The sequence below is a fragment of the Olea europaea genome, chromosome 12 (assembly GCF_002742605.1).
Source record: "Olea europaea var. sylvestris chromosome 12, O_europaea_v1, whole genome shotgun sequence".
In the NCBI taxonomy this organism is placed as follows: Eukaryota; Viridiplantae; Streptophyta; class Magnoliopsida; order Lamiales; family Oleaceae; genus Olea; species Olea europaea.
The window spans coordinates 12,211,023-12,219,960 of record NC_036248.1 but is presented as its reverse complement, the minus strand read 5'-3'; the positions used below and the strand labels follow the sequence as shown (position 1 = coordinate 12,219,960).

The 8,938-nt window shown below is 32.4% G+C and overlaps 1 protein-coding gene and 1 long non-coding RNA gene across 2 annotated transcripts; one reads left to right on the top strand and one right to left on the bottom strand.

Moving 5' to 3' along the window:
- Positions 1-2,486: 2,486 nt before the first annotated feature.
- On the bottom strand, positions 2,487-3,660 carry LOC111406973. Its single transcript, XR_002705009.1, has 2 exons — positions 3,514-3,660; positions 2,487-3,096 (listed from the first exon to the last, which is right to left on the bottom strand). It is a non-coding gene; the product is annotated as an uncharacterized LOC111406973 (long non-coding RNA).
- A 4,045-nt stretch (positions 3,661-7,705) lies between these two features.
- Positions 7,706-8,658, top strand: LOC111406608 (ankyrin repeat-containing protein BDA1-like). The gene is made up of 3 exons (XM_023035997.1): positions 7,706-8,070; positions 8,177-8,264; positions 8,653-8,658. Exons 1-3 carry the CDS (start codon positions 7,706-7,708, stop codon positions 8,656-8,658), a joined length of 459 nt encoding a protein of 152 aa, XP_022891765.1.
- The last annotated feature ends 280 nt before the right edge of the window (positions 8,659-8,938 follow it).

Below are 8,938 nucleotides of genomic sequence, written 5' to 3'. Positions count from 1 at the left end.
ACTAATAAGTACGACATGTTGTTCGCCCCTTTTGTTGGCATGAATGATCACGGACAATTAATGTTTCTTGGTTGTGATTTGATATCAAATGAGGACGCAGATAAATTTGTATGATGGTTTAATACATGGCTTCGGTGCATGCATTGTCAAGCTCTACACAGAATAATTAGTGATGAAGACAAAATCGTGAAAAATGCAATTCAGATAGTTTTTCAAAACTACGAAGTATAGATCATGTTTGTGGCACATTTTGAAAAAGTTGTTAGAAATATTTGTATACCACATGGATAAGTCTTCGATATTTTCGGTATACACATATTGGTTTGTGATTGACAGTTTGTTGAAGATTTTGAGAATGGTTAGAGAGTGAAGATCGATAAGTATGACTTGCATGATAACGATTGACTATTGAGATTGTACGAAAATAGAGGTTGCTGGATTCCAATTTTCTTGAAAACAACTTTCTTGGCTTGGATGTCAACAATGTAAAGAAGTGAGAGTATAAATGTTTTCTTTGATGGTTATGTGCATTTGAAGATATCATGAAGCAGTTTTTCAAACAGTATAAATGGGCACCGCAGAATAAGGTTAAAAAGGAATTTCAGGCTGATTTCAAGTCTTTTCTCAAAATACTAAATGGAAAAGTAATATCAAGGTGTATACACCAATTAAAAGTTCAGAGAAGTTCAAGGAAAGGTTTTTTGCAACCTTATATTTGCTTTAGATGGACGTATAGAATGATGTACGAGGTGTGTAAGGACATTTTATGTGCCAATCGATGAAAGAAAAAAATGTCTTACCTCATCTAAAAAGGAAAAATGTGAAATTCTTTGCAGCTGTCACTTGTTTGAATTCCAAGGAATAGAATACAGGCATGCGATCAAAGTTTTAATACGTAAAGACATGATTGGAATGCCAGATTTGCATATACAGCGAAGATAGAGAAAAGACGCAAGCAGAGCACACATGAGGGTCGCAATTAACTACGATGGGTTGGTTAGTAATCCTAGACAATTTAGTATGACGACATGATTCAGGCATTCGCTAAGACCTTGCAATAAATGATTAAGGATGATATCGTGTTATCATGGATTGGATAGAACTTCAAAATAAAGAGCTTAATTTGACATAGTCAGTTGAGGTAGTAATACTATTTCTTTGTATATTGTATCTCAAAGTCCTGAGAGAGGAAGCGTTAGGGATCCAAAATCGTAGAAGACGAAGGGCGCTAAAGACAAATTAGAAAAAAGGCCTAATGGAGGCGAGCGCTAAGAAATCAAAGGCATGATATTATGTCATACTCTTTTATTCACTTTATTTTATACACTAAGTCATATTTTTTTATGGAGTACGTGCATGTATGATCGAATCAAACCAAAGGAAAGAGACCAACAATGAAGCATAGTAGTATGGAGAACGGAGCACCCGAGGTTTCGCTACCTCCTCAACAACAATATTTCATGTCGATGCCGTTCTCATATTAGCAACTCCTATTGGTTAGTATATTTATTATACCATTTCGTAAGCACTTTTTTTGTATTAACGCGAACAAATTGATGTAGGACAGAATGAGTGTGTGTTTACACAATATGTGTTGTTTTCTGCTTTGATCCCTCCTACAACCACAAATGTTATTTTCAATTCACAAGGTACATAAATATTTAAATAACAACATTGAATTTGAATACTTCATCTTCTCTTGTTAATTTTAATTTGCACGTTAGGTTATGTGATCTAGTATAACTATCTACATTTACCGTATCATGGTGGCACCATTTGGATTCAAGCGAACAGCTGAGCAAAGTGGACTCAACTGCTTTCTTACATTTAGATGTATGGATTGTTAGATGAGAAAAATGTGATCTATACTTTATGGTCGTTTGAATGAGTTTCAATCTGTCATGATATTTGCATAGAAGGGTTTTGTTATGGATCAAACTGTTTTGTTATGATATATTTGGACTACATGAAGTGGTTTTTCTTGTGTTCAAAATTTGATCTTGGTAGTATTATGGTCCATGAGTGGTGTTTGCTGATAGTTAGGTTGTATACATTTTCATGTATAGAATTTGCTCTTTCTAGGTTGAATTTTGAACTTCCTGTTCTTGGTTAAAGTATAATTTGTTTGATGATTATTTTAGCCTTTTCCAATGGCTAATGTGGGATTATTTCTCTCCCATGAAATTTTGATCAAGACACTTGACGTTTTATTAGTTTTGTCCATATTGTAACTGTATACTTTAAAATTGTGGCACAGCTTTTGTTCAATAATGCTCCCAGTATTGAGGCTCTAAGGTGATATGTTATTTGCAATATGAATGCACTATTGATCCTTGATATGGTTATTAACTTTTATCTCTAAGCTTTAAACGTCGGTTATCGTCCATTGGAAATGTATGTAGCTCTAGATTCGAGGAACTTTGTTAAACTACAAAGTGCATACCATATAATTTAGCTAATATCCAATGCACTAGCAGGGCACAAGGTACATAAATTAAGACATCCAGTGATATTAAAACCAACCAATGTACTGCACTAAACTAATTGACCAAATTGAGAATCACAGCTTCAAGAAAATTCACATAACTACTTCACCAAAAATCATACTAGTCCAGATTGAAGAGGATACAAAATGTCATGCATTATATACAGAAATATACGAAAGCCCATGTTGCCAGCCAAACATTAACCACAAATCAAATCGTCTCTACCCCCTTCATTTCCTTCGACATGTGATTTATCCTATCACATTCACATTCAAGAAATCAAGAGTTCTTCTTCATTATTTAGCCAAACTTGAGATTGGAACATTCGCAACATATCTTAAACCTCTTTGTGCACCATTGGTTTAGTTAAGGTAACTCTATCGTTACACGATTCACTGATTGCTTCTCCATCTTTGAATTGATCCTAAAACCCACATTTCTCACTGCAACATTTGAAGAATTTACCTTTGTTAACATTGTCCTTTTCAACTGTGAAAACTTTTGAAATACGTGTATACAACGTGGGCATTGACACTTTATTGGGCAATCGCCGAAGAAGTATCCAACACTCCTGCAACCAGTGCAAGCTTTGGAGTTATTTCTCGGTATTCTGTGTTGTTGAATACATTAAAAAAATCATTATTAGCATTTTTCTATCAAATATTAGGGGATGTAAGCTTAATAGTAAAGTCCACATTAAAGCATAAGAAGTGTTTTTTCTCCTACAACCAATTCTAATATGATAAGCAAAAATGAAAAACCAATGTCAATTAAAAAATCGATGGAAGAACCAAGAACAAATGTCAAAATTGTACAAATAAAATCTTAGTGTTGGCAAAGACAAGAACGAGGAGAAAATGTTAAAATTGCACAAATAACATCTTAGCACTTAGCAAAACAAAGAAGTCAGTGGAAGTGAAGGATTGAGAGATGAGGGATGCCAATCGATTATTTCGTGGCGGTCAAGTGTTAAGACACAACATCAGCTTTGATGACTATGCGGAGTAAGGCGAAAGAGAGTACATACCAGAGAGGAAGAGACTGTCGAAGATTAGGAGACTATCAGAGCTGAGCGATTTCAGAGATGAATGCTTTGGAGTTGAATATCTTGTGAGAAAATGGAAAGAGGAGGGAATAGGGTTTGATTTGGGGGAAAATTGGTAAATAAAGTGAGAACGTGACTTTTGATTTTTAAATTTTACAATTTTTTTCCCTTGCCACATCATCACAATGTAACCTACCTTTGTTAACCCATTTTGTACGTATGACAAGACTGTTACATGACTAGTTGACAAAGTGACATGTACGGTTGAGATGAAATGCCTTTGGTCGGTTGTGATTTTAAAACAAAGAAAAGAGAAACTAGTGCTCCAAAATGCTTTCAAAATACTTCATAGTGGATCCTTATTTTCCCCAAAATAGTGTAGCGCAAAAATCCAACATTTTCCCCAAAATAGTGTAGTGCAAAAATCCAGCACTCCAGCGTGTTTCATATAAGAACCCAGCATTTTCCCCAAAATAGTGTAGTGCAGAAATAAAAAATTTTAGACAGTGAGAAACCAAGCATTGCCATGTCCGAGCTCGCTCCTCCAATCCATATTCTCCACTCCAACCCATATCCTCCATTTCCAGAACCAATGCTTGATTATTACATAGGAAGGTATGATTTCTTTTCTCCTGTAGGTTGGAATTTTTTTTTGTTTACATTGAGTTAAGGTATGATTTCTTTTCTCCTGTAGGTTGGAAGTTTTTTTGTTTACATTGAGTTGAAATTTTTTCCAATCAGTACAATGTCCTACATCTACTTACCTTAATTGAAGTATTGAATTTTAATATTTGGAAATCTTATTGGGTAATAAGAAATTCTAAACACAATTTTTCTCACTCATTTTTCAAAATTATTTTTTTCTCATAGTCATTTTCAACCATACATTCATACAATAAAATATTTTGCATATAAACCGAAATTTTTTTCTACTTTTTAACCGCACATTTTTGTAAAAACTTATTATTCCAAAACTCATTTTTCCTTAAAAAATTATTTTTAATATTTGTCAAACATGAAAGATTGCTGGCTGAAATACACAACGATAATTACAATAATTGTGCATTTAATCAATAGATGGTTCCATAAATGACAAAGATTCAATCTATTTTAAGATCGGTCCTACTATAGTTATAGTTTGATAGTATGTGAGGTTGCACACATTTTTGTCATTGATTTCAATTACAGTTTAAAAAATCGATGACACAGATTTCTACATATCACACAATGTCAACATTAATGTACCTTTTGAATGTACAAATGGCATTCCTTTTAAAATTTTCTAAATTTATTACCTTTGAAATGTCTATACAAGATTTTTCAATAGTTTATCAAGGCTAGAAATGTGTTTTATAACCTCAATGATCATCCTCATAAGTTATAACTGAGCCCCTGTTTGACAATCATTATTTTTGATTTTTTTCCTACATATTAATTTTTAATCATACATTTATATAATAAAATATTATACACCTAAATAAAAAAATTTCTATTTTTTAATCACATATTCTCCTAAAAAACACTATTCGAAATTACCCTTACTTTTAACAACATATTCTCGTAAAAAACACTATTTAAACAACAAGCAATGTTAGTTTAACAACCAATCACCCTTCTTGACAAGACAACCTAGGGTCAGGGCCTAGTCTATAGGTCATAACTACTCTGACGTTCCATCCTAATGTCACTGCTTATTGAAAGTGATTGGCGGTAAATGAAGTGATTGGGTGTTGTTAACTCCTCAAAACATTTTATAGCCCATGTTTGAATGGAATTAAAATTACGTTTTGAGTAAAATTTGATAAAAAACTTAACAAGATATGCGATTGAAAAGTTATGCATTTCATAAAATATGTGGTTGAAATTAATTGTTAACTTTATATTAAATTAAACCAAACAGGGGTATAAAGAAATCATTTCCAACTAGAAAGGTATGCAACCTTCAGCTCTCTCTAAAAAAATTAATAAAAATTAAAAAAAAATCATTAGCTTGAATATGGTAACATAAGCATCAAGAAATTTTGCTGGTTGTGCACCCATATGATAATTTTTGTTGTGATAGAATAATATTTTATTAAAAATAAATTGTAGTTTTATTTTTTTTATATTAATTTATTATTGAGCATACAAATTAAAGTGTCTATGATCACTTAAGATAATATAAATTAGATACCTGCATTGAGAAACACAATGTGGCACAACTTTTTTTTTTATTTTTATCATAAATAAATTGTTTACAACCAATATATAAGGGTACGCATGTTGTGTCAAAAGATTGTATGTTGACCGATTCATTAGCCAAATTTGTGATTTGTCCTTATTTCAAAAATAGTTAAGGGTGTATTATACTTGGAATGAATTGAAATGATCACATGTTGAGTTTAATTCTATAGCATGACTGTAAAATGAATTCAATTCCACATGATTTTCATGTATTTAATCTAAACTCCTTAACACAATTGTGTATATCATTCTATAATTATAATGATTATTTAAATAATCAATGATTTTTATAAATTTGATTGGTCAAATATCTCAATAAATTGAGAGATTAAGAACGAGCTAAGAAGAGAACTTGATTTTGTGATGGGAACAATCATCCTGAAAAACGAGTAAAGCAACTAATTAAGTATTTCTGTTGAACGATTAAAATCTGAATTCAGTTGTTTAGCAATAACTAAATTTCGACATACGTGATTGGTTCACAGGACCATTGTAGAAAATGATACCTAAATTAGTGAGAATAAGTAGAAGAGAAAATTAATCATTTATACCCATATCTAGTTATCATATCTCAAATGGGAAAAGCTGCATACAACGAAGCTTAGAGAAAATATATATATATTTGCTTCTACGATTGTATATATTCCGAGTTTGCTGTCTTTTTCCTTTTGTGAAAGTAAAAAACTAATGATTAGATTATGTAATCTACAATCGAATAAATATTATCTAATTATTGAAACTTGAATAATACATGTTCGACCATGTGGTAGCTCTATAAAGTATTGAAACTTACTTACAATTATCATAAAAGTTTTAGACTTAATTACAATTATTATAAAGTTTTGAACTTAATTGTAATTACTATGAAATTTATAAACTTATTATAGTGTTGTAATTGTAATTGCCATTGTAATTACTCGGTTAGTGAGAAGATAAAGAGTTTGCCTAGTTTTAATTTAATTCAATGCTATACAATAAAAGAAAACAGTTATTCAATGTGGGGCCCCCTCCCATGTATCTAATAGTCAATCAGGGTTATCAACTCCGGTTGTACAAGAAAAATAATTCAAAAGAAAAAGCAACAATAAAGGAAATTCATTGACTGTGGAAGGTGATGAGAAAGTATGGTATCACATTTTTAATCCATACCGGCCAGACCTGAAAAATTAATTTACTTTATAATACTTACCAAAAATATTATTCAATCTAGTCATGCACGTAAACTTCACATATTCATATTCTAGTGAGTTTGTCCGTTAGGTGAGGAAATTTTAAATTGATTGGGTTAGTGAGAAGGTAATGCATTTGCTTATTTTTAATTTAATTTAATGCGATAGGGTAGAAGAAAAGGCAAAAATGAGAATATTCATTGACAGTGGAAGGATATGAGAAACCGGGTATCACATTTTCAATCCATGCGGGCCACACTTGAAAAACTAATGTTACTTTGCAATATTTTACTAGAGATATTATTCAATCTAGTCTTGCATCCACCTGTTTATATATTAGTGAGTTTGACTCTTAGGTGAGGAAAATATAAATATGATAACGCGCTTGCTTATTTTTTATTTTATTCAATTCTATAGGATAGATTTAAAAACAACGAGAAGACAATTCATTGACTATGGAAGTCGACGAGAAAGCGGGGTCATCACATTTTTAATCCCTGTTGGCCACATAATGATACTTCTAAATACTTTACTAAAAACATTATTCAATCAAGTCACAAACTTCGATTGTTAGGTGATGAAAATAGATTATAATTTAAATGAGGAAAATAAAAATTTGACTGAATTGTCGTGTACGAGACTATATAAGGCAACGATACCTTGATCTTGAACGGTGTTAGTTCTTGTGAATTCTTGATATCAATTATATAAAGAAACTCAAATTAGATCCAATTGAAATACGCAAAGCACTTTTCAATTTTAAACTATCTCGAGTTTGCATGATGAACACTGTTGAAGATTTAGATATCGTTCACTTGTACACAAAAATACGCGATAATCCGCACTACTTGGAAGTCCCCAATGAGATGCCATTTGTGGAGTCACCTCTTCATACTACTACTTCAGAAGGCCATACCAACCTTGCTCTTGAAATCTTGAGGCTAAAGCCTTCGTTGGGGAAAAAGTTGAACCTTGATGGTCTTAGTCCACTGCACCTGGCTTTGGATAATGGACACACCAACACTGTGAAACGACTCCTCAAGCATGATCCGGACCTCGTTCGTGTCCAAGGAGGGCAGGGAACACTCTTTTGCATTGTGCAGTGGAAAAAGGGGCATCAATCTTTTGATTTATTTTCTTCTCATAGGTCCATCCTCAATAAATGACTTAACCGTTCGAAATGAGACTGTTTTTCATATTGCTGTAAGAAATGAAAATCTTAGAGCTTTTAAAGTTTTACTTGGTTGGGCTAGGAAGACCAATAATACGTTGATATTTCGCCGGAGTAATGATGAAGGCAATACTGTGATGCATCTTGCAGCATTAACAAACCAATCGCAGGTATGTTCCTCTGACTAAATCTCCATTTATTTAATTGAGAATGAATTCCCTAAAATCTCCTTAAATTAACTTTCATCAGTAAATAATTCCTTTATTAAACTTGAAGTTGAACCCAACGCGCTGCTAGGAAGATACGACATGACTCATGTGAGTTTTGTCCTAACCATTGACATTATCGAACCTAGAAATCCCACGAAAGTACCAAAGCAATGAACACAAAGTTTTTACCTAGTTTCATTCTTAGGCCCATCTGATGTAAGATTTTTTTGAGAATACATTTTATGAAAAAATGATATTTTTATAAAAATTGGGATTAAAGAGTAAGAAAATTATGAATTCAAGCTTATAAAAATGAGTTTCAAATGCTAGATCTTCACTTGATTTCCAGGTTTAGAGTACAAATGGATCATTACAACATTTAAGCTTAGTGTGAGATCACGTTTAGAGCCCTAAATGACTTGCATGCCTCTTTCATCAAATGTGAGGTTTTATTGACAGTTTGTAGCCACTGTACTTGTGAAAATAGTTCATGACTCTTAGGCGAGCCTTTTGCATTCTCGTTCCCTTCGCATGTTGCTTTCCACCTCGCTAATGAGTAAATCTTGCGAGGTGTATTCCTTGGTTCAATACTACTTCCAAGGTCCTTTGGTTTAATGCGTATTTGAACTTTTGCT

Excerpts from the sequence above, each read along its gene's own strand:
- LOC111406608 (XM_023035997.1), top strand. The coding sequence starts at position 7,706 with ATGAACACTGTTGAAGATTTAGATATCGTTCACTTGTACACAAAAATA. Across the intron at positions 8,071-8,176 it reads GATTTATTTTCTTCTCATAG|GAAGACCAATAATACGTTGA; the intron begins GTCCATCCTCAA and ends TGGTTGGGCTAG.